Source organism: Athene noctua, chromosome 2 (assembly GCF_965140245.1).
Source record: "Athene noctua chromosome 2, bAthNoc1.hap1.1, whole genome shotgun sequence".
Classification (NCBI taxonomy): domain Eukaryota; kingdom Metazoa; phylum Chordata; class Aves; order Strigiformes; family Strigidae; genus Athene; species Athene noctua.
The window spans coordinates 58,297,995-58,316,298 of NC_134038.1; the positions used below are offsets into that span (position 1 = coordinate 58,297,995).

Sequence of the window (18,304 nt, forward strand, 5' to 3'; positions counted from 1 at the left end):
ATTTAAATTGTCAAGATTTGTAGATCAAGTAAGTGACCTGCTCTAAAATCCAGCAAGTGACTGAGCTTCTCTCTCACAGATTTCCTTAGTTACATGAATCGCAAGTGGGAAAACCTCCACTGGCTGAAAGACTGCCTTCTTTGGTAAGAGCAAGTCAGAAAAGCAAAGCTGGCAGGATCACCTCAGTGAGCACCATGCATCACAGCACAGAGGCCTCTACAAACTCCCATCAGGTGACCTGTACTTTATGCTTAGCCCAAGTGTATGTGTTGTATGTGAGGACACTGTGATGTACACCATTCCCACGTATATGCCATAACACAGTATTCTGCAAAGGGACTCAAACCAGTTCAGATCCCAAAACAATATATTCACTTTAACATATCAAGTGTGACCCTGCAAAACAGTTATGATGGGGAGCTTGTAGGGAAGCTTGAGCAGCACATTTAGCTAACCCAGCTATTTTACTTCCAGAAACCAGTACAGTTTAGCTACAGAGCTGGCTCAGATAGCTTTGCGTATCACTTCAAGCTGCATGGTTGCCTTAAACAACCACTGGAGAACTTGTAAGACAACTGGATGCACTGTTCTTTAGAAGGGGTGCAACAGTGTTCACAAGTCTGGAGTTAAACATTCAAATTTTGTGAAAGAGAATAACCCCCAGACAAAGAGAACTACTCAACTTTTCACTTTATAGAAGACATATTCTTCTGACTGGAAGATTACTTGCCCATTGCTGGAGAAGCTAACAAGACAAAGAACTAAGTAACCCGTCAAATTAAAAACACATAGCCATAGTGCTGTGCTGCTCATTTTTATAAATTAAGAGCACCAGAGCTTCAGACAGGCTTTCTGAGGAGCAGGCAGGGAACAGTTGTCTCTGGAGCACAATCCAAGCAATCCCTGCTATAGAGAAGTCTCTTGTTCTGTGGGACCCTATCTAGTCCTGACCAAAAATTACAAGTGCTTCAGTTGCTGGTGTCTTATGCTGTAGAGTTTTACAAAAGACTGAGTCATGATTCAAGCAACAGTCTATGCATTGAGTTTAATTTCATGCTTTTCTGGGGGTTTTTTGTTCTCTTTTTTCTTCCATTTTCCTGTGTCTGAAACACTGGGACAGAGAGAAGAGAGACAAAACAAGGTGCACAACTGAGAATACCAAAAGCCTACATATATTTTAATGTAAAATTAAAACAGAGATTACAGACATGTTTCTTATGTCCATCTAATCTGGATAAATGCCATCTTTCAATGGGAAGAAATAGCTATTGACCATTCTTCATTCCACTTTTGAACTCAAGATGGACGTGATGTCTCGGTCATATGTTGCAAAACTAGGTAGCACACAGATGTCGCCATCTTGCTCCCACTGTTGTGAAGGATTTCTAGTTACTTCCTTCGTAACAGATGAACACTGGCTATTCCAGTGGCCTGGGAGTCTCAAAAAAAAAAAAAAAAACCACCAAAAAAAACCAAACCCAAAACCCAGAGGGAAAGAAATGGACAAAAACAGAGAGTAAGGGGCTTCTCTACGGTAAAAACCTAAAGGAGAGATTCCAGGAGCCACACTTCTTATTCTAAAGAATGAGAGGGAATGAACTGTCATAGCCGATGGCTAAGTATAAAAAGTAGTAAGTATAAACAACCAACCCAGGGAGAATGGAAGACAGGAGTTTGTTAAATTTAACGTATCAACCTACTTAGACAACAAGTATTCCTGGTTTCCCATTTCAAATTACTTTTTCTGTGCACAAACACATGCATTGGAAATGCTATTACTGTTCTACAATTTCTCAAACATGGAAGGCTTTTTTGAGAATGAAATCTTGTGTAGGAAGTACTGATGAACCATCATATGAATTTCTTCATATCAATACTGTAACTGTGGGCTACTATGGCAGACTATCTGACATTTTTACATTTGATGTTGGATCAAGCCAATATCCAGAACTGTGCATTTCTCCACAGAGCACTAAACAATTATCATTTTATATGTACTTGAGAAAGCTGCAGCTTTAAAGGCATCACCTTAAAACATATGAATATGTCACTGACATGATTTTGGCCAGATAGCTGTAGCTTCATTAGGAAGATACCCTTTTTAGGTCTGTATCAACAAAAATCACTATTATATTGCTACTCCTCTTAGCCACACAAAGCAAAATGGCACTTCCCGCTCCCCCTGTGAAACTGTGATCCTAGTGATGATGCAGATAAAAAGCAAGGACAGAAAGCAGGAACTATTCATACAATATTCCTCCTTGCCAGCAAATGGGCATAGGGCTGCATTAGACCTTCCCGTTCACCACTGGCTGGCAACACTGTATGTTGGGGCGTAGCCTGTATCACAACACAGCTGAAAGAAGAACAAAGGGGATGCAGGGGGAAGAAAATGCGTCTGCATCATAGCTCATTTGGAGGTCCATAGCTCAGCAGTGCAGATATTTGCAGTCTGTAATTTAGGGCATAACACAGTTGCAATTTAACTCCCAGTGAGTAACTCTACATAGGTTAGGCTAAATTCAAATTGCAGGCAAAGAGGTGGCCAATTCATTTATAGGCAACAGGACAACACATACGCTCTTCTGTGTGTTACATACAAAGTAGAAGTCAGGAAAGAAATAAGACATTTTGACAGAGTGACCTTGACTTTCTTCAAATGTTGTGTCTTACCCCCTTCACCATCTCAGAAAATTTCACCCAAACTCCCTTCAGTTTGTTTATTTACAATAGTTTAGCAGTGTTCCTGAGCCCCAACCAGTATTCTGCTGAGCATCTTAATCGTTTTAATTGCTTCATCATCTACTTCTGTTGCCTCAAAACAGTACAGCATCTGTTCCCTATGACAGCTTGATGTGCCTGATTTATTTTAAATTTCTCTTTTGCTGTGTGTTCCAGAGCTTAATCTACATGACTTTGCTTGCCTATACAGCATTCCCTAATCAACAGTCACAGTCAGACATCTTATTTTTCCCTCCTTCACGTTTCCCTTTACAGAATTTTCTTTTACTGACTTCTGCTCCTTTTCCCGTGTGAAATATCACACTGCATTAGCTTCAGGATGCAAGGAGCTACAAGCTGGGAAGCTGTAAGTTCAAGATCCAACTCTCACTGACAGGTCTTAATATTCCCGCATCCTGCCCAGCTTCATCCATATTAAAAAACCTCATATAGCCTCTATTGTAATTTTAAAGACTTTTGAGAGATTTCAGAATGCAAATCTCTTCTGCTCTCAGAACAGATGCACCAAATCTTCACCCACATAAGGCACCCATAGGGCAACCCCTCAATACAAAGAGGGACAACCTTTCAAAGATCAAGAAAGTATGCAAAGAGATAAATTTCTCCCCACCTATATTTTGCCTCAGCCTCCTAACTTCCAGCTTAGACACTTTTGTAAGTGCCCTGTCAAGAAACCCCTCCTTCTGCATTTACTATAGAGAAAGAGAGTCAGGGAAGACTGCCTTCCCCAGGCTAAAATCAGCCTCTCTGAATAAACCCTGCCTGCATGTGCTTTCCAGACAGCTTAACTTTCAAACTCAATTAATAATGCTACTGGTCCAGAAGACAAAGCTCATTCTTGAGGATGTAATGTTGGTACTTCCTGAGGATCATATATAATGCAGCTTTCAAACTAGGCAGCTTTTAAAAATTTTTTTCTTTTTTATGCTTTTTAAAATCTTTAACTCTCCATTTGAGAGAGGATGGATTCAGAGTTGTTTCTCCATCTAAGTGGTATCTGCTTGTCCCTATCTGTGAAACATTTGTTGGATGTTACTTCCCAAGCCTATATATCAAACTAACATGCTAACCAAACTGCAATCACTCTGGCACAGCTGATGCTCTTTATTTAATAGCTGGTACTATGACAGTGGCCTCACACCCAAGTCCTTTAGTGACAGCTCCTGCATGGGTGCCAGAAGGGTGCAACACATTTGCCTATATTCCCAAAAGCATAATTGCTATGTATACACTGTGGACAGATACTGGTCATTTAGAAAAACAAGTAAATACTGGGTTTAAGGCCAAAATTAGCATTTTATCTTTACAAAGAATATTCTAATTTTTGAGGTCTTATCTAATATTTTTGAAGTTCTGTGGGCTGACAAAGCAGTCATGGAAAATTCAGATGATAATCTGCAAAGTCAATTCTCAGCCGAGCAATTCAGCCAGTTAAGGAGTAAGAATCAATTCTGACAAATTGAGAAGCAAGTTGTGTCCTGATTTTTTACCTCTGAATCTGAGCTGTCAAGTTCAGCCAACGTGGGAGCCTTAAGGAGTCTCTTGCGTTGTACTGTCACTTGTGTTGCCCCATTCTGCTTTCCTTGTGGTGCCAGGCCACCGTTCACTACAGAGGCATCCACTAACTTTCTTCCAGCCTCTGGAGTAGATACATCTAGCAAAAGAAACAGAACAGTTGGTGTTTGCACTTAATTTTGCCTTCTCAAATCTTACTGTCAAGGCAATACACATAAAAGGAAAAAAAAAAATCATTGTGATAGTTGTATATGTGCAATTATTTTACTTTAGCAATACATTGCTCAGAGAACTACAGGCAATAGCTTGTGGCACAGAAGCAGTATGAAAGAATGAAAGCAGTGGAAAAAGCAGCAATGCACAATACTAAAAACCAACCTCAGACTAACACCAATCAACTTTAAAACAAAAATTCTGTGTTAAACCCAAAAACATCCTTCCTTCAACTTATAGTCTATAATTAACTATAAAACAAGTATCAGAAGAATGCACAACCATATCTGAACCAGTCAGCTTCCAGTGAATCTGAAGACAACGCCACACAAAAATTAGGAGGTTTAACATGGTGTAAACCTAGTTTTTCCTGTGAGGACAGAACTACACTTTATTTTGCAGTATACAGAAAAGGAATGAAAATGAGCTAAATAACTAGCATTCATCAAAAATATGCACAATTCTTAGGCTTGCATAGTCATTTGTATTAAAAATATGTCTGTGATGTCTAATCTTCATGTACCAGCAGAAACATTAGGCTCCAGCTCCATTTTCATCTACATGAGTTTTAACAAGGATGTAACGCCACTGAGTAAATTACTAGGGATTTCTGCCAGCATGCAATGAAGATGCATGTTGGATAACATAAGCATTGGGCCTGCTGTGCTTAGACACTAAGATAATGACCTAGGCTTTGATATTTTAGGAGAGCGTACAGTTTGGTCTGATAAATCAGTTTTATCCCTGTAAAAGTACAAAGTGCAGCATTACAATATGAAGAAAATTATGTTGGAGGTAGAAGGAAGAGAAGCTCTTAATCTCCCATTTGCATGTGTGCCTCAGCATCTGGTCTTTCTACAAATGTGTTTTTCTACCCATGTAATTATAGGACTCCTTCCCCAGTTTTGTAATAACAAAGTACCTCCAGGTATTTTAAGGCTAGGGTAATGAGTTATTACTCCCATTTTTATACCTGGTGAAAAGAGGCACAGAAGGTCAAATGACTTGTACCTTAGGTTACTGGGAGGACTATGACAAAGAAATGATATCATCCAGATATCCCCAGTGCCAACAATGCAAATACTCACACATCATTTGGAGTTACTCACATAGTTGCCCTGGTATAAACAGACTCGGTCACTGCTGCTACAACACAATTTGCATTGATAAAAGCCATTCTTGCACTAGGTAAATCAAAACTACACAGTCTAGACAAAGCCTCAGTTGCAGTAGTAGGTCTGTTTTACAACATTCTCACCGGAGTAGCTATTGAAAAGGAATAAGAAAAGGATTAAGTTAAATCAGTATATATTTTAAAGAATTAATTAGGTTATTGTTAAATGCTGAGAACAGAGCTAGAAAGGTCAGGGAATGTATTGAAGCTCCTCTATAAATCATACCTTCAACTGGGAGTATAAGAAAAGGTGATTATTTGGACTATTAAAGTCATGGTGACATTCCAAGCCTATGAATCTGTGTACTACAGTGTTATTACTGCCTTCAGGTCCTCCCTACAAAGAGTTGCAATCAAAGACTTAGACTCTCTAACCCTTAGTTCCTATCTTCAAAGGCTTTGCTAATGGGTGTCCTGACTAGCACTATGGCTTATAGGTCATTTTTTTCCTCCTAGATTTCTGTGAGTAGGACATGGGCGTCCTCCACATCAAATACATTCCTGCTCTAACAACTGCTCAATGCAATCCCAGAAAGCGACAGCAGGAAAACAAAACCTGAACTGCCTCACCTCCCTGCTGCCAATATCACTTCTTGAGACCTCATAATTAGCTGGCAAGCAGTTGACTGAAGAAGCTCAGGGTTTCCCAAATGAGCAAGAGAAAAACCTTTGATTTGTCTTTTGATTGCACAGGGCGGTTCCTAAACAGACAGTCCAATGAAGCAGCCCCAGCACCACCAACACAACAGCCAAAGGTGGTGTCCCTTCTCTGAAAAACTTCCTGGGTGGTGACTCCCCTGTCTGATGGTAGGGAGGGTGAATAATGGCCTGTAAGTACTGTTGGACTCACTAGGAGAATCAGTGATGGGAAGGCCAGCAGTATTGGCCTCCTTCCAAAAAAATAAAACACACAATAGGTCTGAGGAAAGGAAAGAGGAGGGAACATCCACCAGACATCCCCTAGCACTATAGGAGATGATAGAATAGATATCCAGGGTACATCGTAAATTGTCTTCTGTTGTTTTTGTTGTTGTAGGTTTTAGTTGGTTGGGGCTGGGGAGGGGGAGTGTTGTTTTGTTTTCTAAGAGTTTAGGCTTCAAAAATGGAAACTTCTGAGGTAATTTATGTAGCCAATCACTATCTACAAAGCCTAAATCAGTTGTTAAATTCACACGTGTATGAGTTGCTCACATGTTGGTTTATAAGTCTTCAGAAAGACCAGAGAAGTTTTAGATTTAGACAATCCACCATCTTCCAACTCAACATTTATCCAACCCAACATATTCCAACTCAACATTTATCACCATTCTTTTGTCTAAAGAAAAAAAAAAGGGGGGGGGGGGGAGTTTTTACAACTTGCAAGTACTAAAGAATAATAATAATAATAAAGTAAAATTAGAAAAAAATCCAATTTATAAAATCCATTTTGTCAACAGTGGTCAAGTTCAGTTTATCATGCCTGCACTTACAGTACTGGATATACATGAACAAATGGATTATCATAATTTAAGAAAAGGAATATGAGATCTTACAGTTTCAGCAAACAGATTTCAACAAAAATAACTTGTTCCAAAATTAAAACCAGAATTTGTTAGCAGACACACACCAAAAAATTATTATTTTAAGCTATTTTAGTGATGTACTCAGACAACAGGAACATTACCTGGTGGAAAATAATCGTATATCATTGTAGACAAGATAAAATTAATCAGGATAAACACGTCAGAAACAACCAATAGACTAATGCTTATAAAAATGAATATGAAAGAAGAAATTAACGGACAATTCTTTGAAACAAAAAACTATTTTTTTTCATGGATAGTAGTTCACAATCTCTAGTTTCATAGATCTAAATGTTTTGAAGATGATTCAAATGATATTAAAAAAGCCCTTGTGTGAGTAACAGCCTGGGGTTAAGATTTTATTAGAGAGTCAGACACACTGGGAGAGTGTAATTTCTCTGTGTTTTCAGGCAGCAAGTACAATGAACAGTACCTGCAAACTGGATGAATATGTTTGGTTTCTTTTGAGTTTCTTCTAAGCTATCATTACAACAGGCAAATGAAAGAAGAGAAGGTCTTGATTTGGTTATTTGATCTTTGTGTTGGCCTTCCTTGACTAGCCTTAAGAAAGGAGAGACAAAAAACCCACTCTAGGATAATATGAGATGCACCTCTATTTACATGTAAGATTACGACTCTTACGAAACAAGGAATTAAGCAGACCACAGATTACATGCAAACCACAGCAGTCAGGTAACCATATGCTGTCTGCCTCCTAACCAGATCTCCTTGGCCAATAAAGACAACAGAAATCTGAAATTTGCTCTATATAGCAAATGAGTTCCTCAACCTTATAATTTTTACACTGAATTCAAAAGAAGGCTAAAATGGATTTCCAGAATTAATACACGTTTACTTTTTACTAGTTATGATGAGGATAATATACTGGGAAAGATTACATAATGAACAATGGTAATAGGGATGTGCTGTTCCTTTCAATGGATTTAGATGTTGAAATCAAACGAGAACTAATAAATCAGTACACCAAACTGCTAGTCTTTTGCTGGTGTTTGCATCACATTTATTATTGTGTTAGATAAATGAAAAGAATACCAGGACCTGGTGGAGTTCCTTCCTCACACAGGTCTGAGGCACAGATCATGTAAAGCCAACAGTGATACACATCACCTCACAGGGTTCAGAACAACAGGAATAATCCCTATGAAATTTGGCGTTAAATGTTTCAGTTTCCTTTTTCTTCTCTCCCTGCACTCCCTCCACCCAAAAAATGTACAGACTGTTTCTGAAGTAGCAACTTCAAAGCAGCCGTGCATACAGCTTTGAGGTAAGAACTTGAGTGTTAAGAGTGGGAATGACTGCTCTTTTGAGATGCATTCAAAACAGTTAGCTTAAAAGCAGCTTAATTTCGATTATTTTTCTATTAGAGGAAGTGGGCAATGACTGCCCTGGTCCCCAGCTGACGAGTACCCCTCAGATTACTCTCATTACAGGTGGCTGCTGATGGCTCCTTCTATTCTACCAGTACAAAACAGTAGTGTAAAAGAAGGTCCCAGGCACCCCTCCTCTCCTCTTCAGGATAACAGCAGGCAGATGCATGGAGCCAGGCACTGTGCCATACCAACTACATGGGCTCAGTGCCAGCAAAGATCTTCTCAGAATTTGTCTGCATCATCCCAGTCACAGACAGCAAGCATAATATAAGCCTGCACCTGTCCTTTAGCACTTAGTAGGAAACACTTCTGTTTATCAGCTGGTTTGCATTTTTTTTTATGACAGCAATTCCATCAAGCAGAGAGCAATGAAAGCAGTGAAAAAGCAAATATGTGGAAACAGTGATGAAAGCACAGTATAGCTTCCCCACCTCCAAAATAATGAAAAAAGTAAAAGTACATAAAGCAACAACATTTAAACCTACTGCTTATCTGCTTACTATCGACATCCCAACCCATCTAATTCATCTGTACTGCTCACCTGGTGTCTCACATGTATCTAACTGGAATGTTTTAATCATTTTGAATTTACTTCTAAAGACAATTTATCAGATCACTCAGTCACGCCATATGATACTACTGAGAACAATGTGACTTGAAAAAACAAAACGAATCACATTTGGAAGATGGATAAAGAAAACAAGAAGAGTTCTTTGGTGGTCAGTCAAAAAGAGCAAATCCAAGTACAGTATAGAATGCTATGAAACTGCTTCTTTAAAATAAAAACATTATGGTAATGAATTCATGGATTATGAAGGGAGCTTTTACAAAATACTGTTCGGATTTAAACATGAGGATGTCTCAGGATTCTTAGAAATAAAAGGCAAAAGAAGCACATAGACACATGTAGAAGGACAGATCTGAAAATTTCCCTTTTGATGGTCACTGGCACATTCAGTTTTATAGTCTTAAAACTGAAGGAACTTTTGGCATATCTGAAAGCAGCAATACTTTTTGAAAACCAAAGTCTGCCTGTTTATGCTGTTACCTGAACCCCTGGGGACTCAGTGGAGTAAAACATGATACCAAGCACATATATAATTTGAATCCCACCAGACAGCTGTAGTAGCTGTAAAACACGCCATGAGTGTAAGGTTTCACAAAAGGGCTTGAGCTGGATTAACAGCTTGCCACCACCTCTGACGGGGAGAGCCTGTTCCTTCCTCCCATCCACCCATGCTCATCACCTGCCCTCAGCCAGCTCTCTGATCATCTGATCAGATAGTAAGCAGGTTTAAATCAGTAAAAGAACAGAAAACCAAGCTGGTAAAAAAAATATGGGTATTGTTCCTGGGTTACATGAGTTTAACCAGGTCATCATGAGTAAGTGAGCAGGACTGGCACAGAGAAGAAGGGAGAATCACACACTTAGAGGGAAGCCTGAGGAGGAGAGGGAGCAGCAAGAGCCCCTCCTCGCCTCTTGACAGTGGCAAGTTGTTTACTTGGCTCAGCCAGAACATGAAACCATGTTCACAGACAGATCACTTGTGAACTTCACTTCCATATTACAAAACTACTAACTTTTTTGTTATGGTATTCGAAAAACTTTTATGTGTTCTTTCTAGTTCACAATATGCTAGCATTTCAGTCAGATTATGCCTTTCTATGGGGAAAATAACCATGTGAGGTTAAAGGGTGCATGGAGAAAGGGAGGATGAAAACTCTGCAAAAGGCCCAGATGAGATGTTTCTACATGCAACTGGAAGGAAGTGGGGTGGGTACAGCTGCTGTTGCTTCTTCACAAAATGAGAGCATGGATTTATCTGGAGACTGTTTTTCTTGGGAGTCACCTAGGGGAAATTAGGTAAGAGCTAGCATAAGAGCTGACCTCAGAGGACAAACCTTTGAGCCTAATGTAGAATATTCTCCAACCTCAGTGAGGGGTTGGGCTTGAGTATCCTGGAAAGTTAGTATACAGTCAGGGAGGAATGAATTTATTTTCTGGCTAGTAGGCACAAACTCTCTCTGATGTTGTTGTCTCTGAAGTAGAATATGTTCATACAGTTACTGCACGTCCTAACTAATGGCCCACACCAAGAGGAAACTTTAAATTTGATATTAAACAGTTGATGAAGTTTCAGCTATTGAATCCTCTGTATCAGCTGTTATCAGCAAACCTTAGCAACTTATTTTGCTAACCAGTAAAGAAGGAAGGTTTAGCCTCTTTTGAGTGAACATCTTTGATTTCATGACTCACAAAGTATTTACTGTAAAGATGCTCAAGAGAACGGACAGTTCCTTTCTAGATTAGCGTTCATACATGTATTTCATTTAATCTAGAAAGATAGATGAGTTCAAAACTAGCTTTTGGATCCTCATTACAAATGAAGTACTGCAAAAGACAGTCTAATCAAAAAGTGAGTGTAAAGACACAAAGGTCATATTAATAAATACGTAAATCAGACTTGAAGGTGACACTGTATTCTGCAGTCCTTTCTAAAGTTTGGAATAGCTCTCTGCCACCTTATTTTTCCTGTTTAAACAGAATTCGAGAACTCTATTTCAGGTGAAATACAGTTATTTTCTATACCTAGTCATCCTTTTGTGGCAAGGGAAATGTAGGTATTAATAAGTAATTAATCTTAATTTTTATTTTCACTGACCATATCTTGGAAGAATCCCTTCAAGTTTCTTTCTTAAATGGGAATTCAACAAACAAGATGGAACAAATTTCACAATAAACACAATAACCACGTCAGGTGTTGTTGCACCTTTTACCTGACAAGTCAAAACTGTAAGACATGCTAAGTGGCCGCATTGCTGTAAAAAAGAAACAAAAACAACAAAAAGAAAACGATTCAGCTATTAGAAAAGCAGAGGAGTAATGAAAACAAAAGATTAACTCCACTTGAGACATTTTGAATTCTGTTGCCTAAATCCAAAATGTGTCAGACATGCTATTGCTTTACTGTAGTAAAGCTCAAAGTCTGAAAACTACAGTAGCATAAATGAGACTTGCAAACAGAGCAATTATAAATATATTTGCATAGTTGTCGAATGAGGTTTTTGAAATTCAATAAATATCAAAACAAGAGGCAAGTATCTTCAAAATGGAGTGTTTTCGATTAAATTGCCTGAAACAGAGAAAGCAGAGAAGGAAAAGAGAGAGAGGAAACAAAGAGCTGGAAAGAAATTAAAAGTACAAAGCCACATTTCACACAAGTTTCAGTGACCTGAAATAAAGATATTTCTAATTTTTTTTAAGCATAATCTCCAATGATTATAATTAAACTAATAAAGAGAGACACTGAAGCTGAACTTGAGCAGTAGTTTCCTTGAAAAGGATGGAAAAAAAGGCCAAACACAGTGTGATTTGTGCTGATTCTTGTTCTTTTTGAAAACCTTAGGTGGATTTAGCCATTATAATGTACCCATAATATTATCCTCTTCTTTTTGGGACTGTAACCATTTTATTCCTAGACAAGAAAGTGGTCAGATGTTCTTTATTTCTGGAAAGACCTATCTGTATCTCCCATTAAACAGTGTAATTCAGGGAACAGACACTCAAAATATTTCTTATCTGAAAACAAAATTTCAATGCACTAATCCAAATAAGCAGGCCAAGCCCAGTTACAAGAATGTACAACAATGAATCAAAACTGACATCAGTTTATCTGTCTAACTGGAAAGGTGATAAACACACAAGTTGGTAAGAAAGGGCACGTCAGCCACACATACCACTGCATTAAAAGATTTTTTTAAAAAGGTTGTGCTGGGACAAGTTTTGCTCATGAAAATAAATCTATGTGGTGAACACAGTAGGTGGCTGACTTAGAGCTAAATTTGGAGTCAGGGTATTTTTCCTGTAGTTCATTAACTAGACAACATCAGTCACAGATTAACAGTATCTAAATCCCTGACCAAACATAGCATAAAGGCAAATACATTTTAAAGCATAAGGGTGTTTATCACCTAATGCCAAGTCCTAACTGAAGGTTGATAAAACATGTACATGAAACAAAGGTTTCTCCAAGCTCCATTAGCTCAATTTGCTTGAGTTACAAATCCATGCTTTTAATTAAAAGGACATGTACCTCAAGGCTGTGTTTGTCTCAATAGCTTACTCTGATGATTTTATGAGGTCATTTGAAGCTCACTCCAATTCTTCTACTCAAACCTCTCCCTTTGTAAGAACAGCTTCCAAGATTAAATTAACATCTCCAACAAAGTTTTAGATTGAGAGCAGCCAGCCACAGGCTGGCTTTTCTCAGTGGCAGCTCAGGGTACTGAAGAGCTTACCTGTATGCATGTGTTGTAAAGAGCAGAGGGACAAAGCCTGTGGCTACTGGGAAACCCATGCCATAGGTCCACCCGTATCTGCAAGAGTAGAGTCCCCCTCACCCCAACAGTCAAGTGTAGTTGTGCACCTGATTGCTATAAAACTGAGCAACAAGGAGTAACTTGTGCAACATACTTTATATTCCCAAATATTTCACTCTAACACTCTTTTTCTTCCTTCTTTTTAATAGCAACATATAGTATTCTTCCTTCTTTTTAATAGCAACATATAGTATTTCTGTCCAGATGGTGCAAGTGCCCCACATGGGGTTTCTACTTAGATTTATAGACCTTAAACCTCATTACCTTACATGTTACACTAAATGACATTCAGTGGTCATCTAAACTATGTGGCTGATCTATCTGTACCATACTGATTGTCACTAGCATTACTCCATTTCCAATTCTGCACAAACACTTTTTATTCTAAAAGGAACTTTGACATAACAATCATTCCGATGTGAGAAAGAACAAAACTTCATATTTCAGCACAAGAAAAAATTACCTTCAAGGCCTTTTGCTCTTTTCTTTGTTCCAGCAACAAATAAACACTTGGGAAATAAAACGCTTGTGTGCCCTTTTACACCTCCAGTAATATGGCATTTAATCCAAACAATTCACTGGACTGAAGGGGAATTACCACAGCTCCAAAAGTCAGAAATTTAATTCTTTAACAAAAAATGAAGAATTGGCAGAAGACAGGTATCCCTCATTGGAGGCCATGCCCTGAAATCTGCCCAGGAAGCCCTCACCAGTAATACTCCAAAATTTGACATCGTTTTTAGAAACTGTTTACTAAATGGGTTTGATGTCATTTGTATCAGTTAGAAATTTTAAAGATCTATTAAATCAAATTTGCTGTCCCTGAGAGGATAAGACACTTACCAGATGGAGAACATTTAAAATACTGAAATTGAATGTTTGAAAGAAAAGACATTGTTCCACATTTTTAGAAGCTTCGTACATTAGGAAAAATGTCTAGGCCTATTACAAACATTATCTGATAGAGCAATCATAAACTGAACCCCAACCAGAAACTGGAAGGCCCAAAAAAACCAATATTCAAAACACCATGCTTTTAAAAATGCACCCAAGCATTCACCAAACTCTACCAAGCATTTCAAAAACAATTCAACAAAGCAAAACTGATTAAACTGTTTTTCTCCAAAGACAACCCACTTGAATCTGGACCAGTGCCTTTAAGCACATGTGGCAAGCACAGTCAGCAAAAAGCAGTGAGAGGCAGTACATACATGGATTATTTCATGCTTTTCAGCCATAAAATGCCACTTTTGCTCTTCAAAAATCCAGCTAGCTCAGTTTTTCTGATACAGATAAATACTGTGCTCTTAAAGAAATGCAAGTCACAATGTAAGACTATATTTGTCATGCTTTTGTCATCAGAACCACTGAACTAATGCAGATTGGCGATCGTTGGAAAGCATAGTATTTGTATAATTTCATAGTGGGTTGTTGAACATACGCTGCAGAAATTAAGTCCTTTATAGTGCAAGTCTGAATTATTTGCGGAAAATATATACAAACACACGTTCCAAAACTTGGAAAATGAAGCAAACATTTAGATTCAAAATAAAAGCAATAGTTTCAGCAAACAAAATATAAGCAGATTTTAAATTAAGGAAGTTGATGATGCTAACAACAGGAAACAAAGAGAATAAAATTAATCAAAACCAGACATATAAAATTACTTGCAGATATGTAAGGAATACTGCACTGAGAAGAAGCAATACCCATTCCATTCTGAGCAAATCTAATATTAACTGTCATGTGCAACAAGCACTACAATGCCATTAAATTTATCTAATACTTACACGAAAACAGTATCTTATTTTTAAATGCAATTCAGCACAAAGATTGCATAGCCATAGCAAAGCCTGTAGGTTCTTTCTTTTTCTAAAAGGATGAGAATAATTTTATCTTCCATGACATCTACACAGACATTGCTAATACTACTGCTTCTTATGTGGGAAGTTTTCCGTGGATGTTGCAGGTAGAAACTAGCAGCGTGCTTACCCAGCCTGCTACGCCTTATCTCATCAGGTGAGACTGGACGTAACTTCCTCTCTGCCTTGATTTCCTCCAGAATCCTTTCATGAAGGCTGCGTGGCCGTGGTGGGGTTGGTTTCAGTTTTCTTGCCGAGGCCTCAGGATATAAAGATAATCATATTTACATAAAACAGCGCTTCCTTGAAAGTAGATTTCATACTCTTTCAGAAAAAAAGTGGAACATTGTGGTATGATTTTACGTGCAATCAATTGTAAAACTCACATAAATTCAAAAGAGGATTGTATTTTTCCCCAATTCATCGTGATTTCCCAGAGATAAAGGGCTGGTGGTAATAATAGGTATTAACAGGTAGCTGCAAGATACTACACACTGTTCTTTCAAGAGATCATGTTCTATATGCAAAAGACAATATTTTTGAAAGTCCATGTCAGAAAATTTAATATTTAACCTATTCCCTGGACACAAACATGCTTTAAAAAGCCACATCTTTGTTAGGAATGAAGCCCACTGGATTACATACAGGATTTAATGGAGGTCGCGATCGGATGAAATCCAGGATTATTTCATGGGCACTCTTTTTTAATCGGGGTGGAATGTCACCATTGACCTGGAAAGGAGAAAGTGAAATATATATTTTCATGTTTTGCATTCATATTCATGGCAGATGATGAGATCAATTGAAAACTCACAACAAACCTGACAGAGCTTGCAGTGTTCTAACACCTGCAGAGATTTAAAACCCCACCAGTCCTGAGCAGAGCAATAATCCATATGCAGAGCACAGGCAAGCAAAAATGTCGACAACAGTTTTTCAGCTTTGCAGATAGCTGCAAGAATAACCACAACTGCAGCAGCTTTTATCAGCAACATTTAGAATTTTGAAATAATGAAATCAAACGTCAAGGCTGCAATCGTGTCTATGGGAGAATGCAGATGAAGGCTGTATCTTGCTTGGAGGAAAAGTTGCTGACACCATTTTTAGGAACAACTATTTGCATCATATCTCACTGCCAACCATTACACAATCTCTAATACTCTTGTGTTCTTAGCCTCTGAGGAAACATGGATGCTCTTTAAGGCCCCAGTTTTCTTGATCTCCTTACCATCTCCTAAGCAATAATGTGAAAGCAAAGCTATATCTGGCACAATCACCAATGATTTGCTTGTAGAAAAGGGACAGAAATTATGTTCTCCTTGGTTTTTTGTCTCTGCTGCTCTGGCCATGAAGAGGTGGCCCTGTGTTTAAATCCCAGAAGGAGAGGGAAGCCCTGAGCATGATTTCACAGCTACCTCTTCACCTGCACTTTAAAGATTACTCAAGTGTAAAACAAAGTTTGTTAATATATCTAGAACGCAATGGCATGCCACTGGAAGTACAGGAAGCATGTTTCCTCACTGTAAATCATATATTTCTGTAGAAGAGGGGCTGAGCGAGGGCTGTTTGCTTGGTTTTCTCCAGAGACACAGACATTTCTTTCTTTAATACTTCATTTAGACGTAAAACCATAGGGAAGACATCACAGGAGAGTCAGCAATTCACTATATGTCCAAGATATAAAAGGCAGCAATGGAACTTTTCCTATCATATAAAGCATTTGTAAATTGTAAACTGAGAATAAGTGTATGGATTTGCTAAAAAAAATCCACCTCAGGTTTAGTCTTAATATAGTTCAGTGCTCAAGAGCACACAGTCGAGGATGAGAGAGCATCCCATACCATACATACTCGTACCTTCTATTACTACACAGTAGCTGTCTATCAGCCCTGTCTTCCAATTTGACAGGAATTCCAATGACACTGTATTTCTTAGACCAAGTGTCCCAAATTTCAGCTTTTTTTTTTTGCCTTTTTTTTTTTTATTTTTTCTTTTCTTAAGGGTCAGTTGGCTCATTTTTCTTTAGAGACTCTATTCATACAACCTCTGTAGCCAGAAAATATATGTAAAGACACAGCTCTGGTTTGTCGTTATCACATGCACTTTCACTAACCAGAAAGAATGCTGCAGTCAGAAAAATGGGTTTAAACACCCATAATATGATACCTGAATATCATCCCTAACTGAACTTCACTAATGCCATGCAGCTTTTGTATAAGCTCTGCTCACCTCAGACATGCCCTATATCCAGGCTGAGGCAGAGCAACAGCGTCCCAGAGAAGATTCATCCCTTCCCTGGTAAGGAAGCAGATGCAGAGTCCCTCCTGAAAAACACTTCACTGTTTTCCCAGGGACTTTTTCTGGAGGTATCCTACCCCAGACATGATCCAAATTATATTTGTTCCCCCACCCTCTTAGCTTCCTTAGACTGAATTTCATACAGTTTGGCAGAGAATACCAAGCTGCTAAACTCTGCAACATGCATCACCTTCCTAAAAATAGTGCGAAAAATTAAAATTGAAAAGGTTTATATTAAACAGTGATTTGACATTTTATGATGGGGAAAATATTATTTTAAGCGGTGTGATTGACTACTCCTGTTTAAAGACTGAGCAATTTTTTGAGGCCAGCATGCTTTACAGGATTGTTAATGAAATGAGAAGTCTCTCTTCCCCAAGTTACTATTCATCAGATGTCAAAGCTGATAGCTGAAGTTGAGAGTTATTACCATTAGAACAGCCATTTTGTAAACTGATAATCCCTGTTCCAGCCTTGGGGAACAACCTTCTGCATGACAACAAGAAATAAATAATACATGGATCTGAGCTTTTCACCTCAGGGCACTCTATGCCCTGACAATGTCATGAGGGTATAATTAGTATCAGTATTCCCATTTGATTGGAAAAGGAGAACTGTAAGATTTGCTTAAGTGATTTTCCACAGGATACATAGGGAGCTGGTGGCAAAGCAAGTGGATGTTTTGCAGTCAACAGACCAAGAACAGGAGTGCCTGTGGCAGAACCTACTTTCTCCTACTCGGCACCCAAACAAGAAATTGGTATGAAAGACACTGAAGGAAACCTTTTAGCCTCTCTCTCCACACTGGATCTATTTCTTTACTCAAACTAACTCTCTCTGTAATGAGCAATTTCACACACATCTTTTAATTAATTAAAATTCCCGGCTCTTTGATTAAAGTCTAAATCAGAGATCTCTTCTGCAGATGCAGCCATGATTTGTGCAGGGGAAAAAAAAACCCAACAAAATTATCTTTTTTTTCATATACCAGATTGGACCCAACTGCAAACTAGTATTTAAATAAATACATCAAAACACTGTAAAACTATCTTAAGTCGTCACATGTGTAAAACTGCTTTTGTACAACAGTATGCATTAGAACTGGCAGTGTGGGGAAAGCATAACTAATGGTTATAAAAATCAACCAGAAATTTACAGATCTAATCA

At 38.3% G+C, this 18,304-nt stretch overlaps 1 protein-coding gene across 3 annotated transcripts in view; it reads right to left on the reverse strand.

Moving 5' to 3' along the window:
• The window catches only part of SPIRE1 (spire type actin nucleation factor 1), a 133,123-nt gene that overhangs the window by 17,986 nt on the left and 96,833 nt on the right, over window positions 1-18,304 (reverse strand). For 2 of the 3 annotated variants that reach the window (XM_074899268.1, XM_074899267.1), the window contains exons 7-10: window positions 15,485-15,571; window positions 14,970-15,099; window positions 11,376-11,417; window positions 4,233-4,396 (exon numbers count right to left, since the gene is read on the reverse strand). In XM_074899268.1, the coding sequence (XP_074755369.1) occupies window positions 4,233-4,396; window positions 11,376-11,417; window positions 14,970-15,099; window positions 15,485-15,571 (423 nt within the window). The remainder of the gene's footprint in view (window positions 1-4,232; window positions 4,397-11,375; window positions 11,418-14,969; window positions 15,100-15,484; window positions 15,572-18,304) is intronic. The other variant, XM_074899269.1, reaches the window with a different exon arrangement.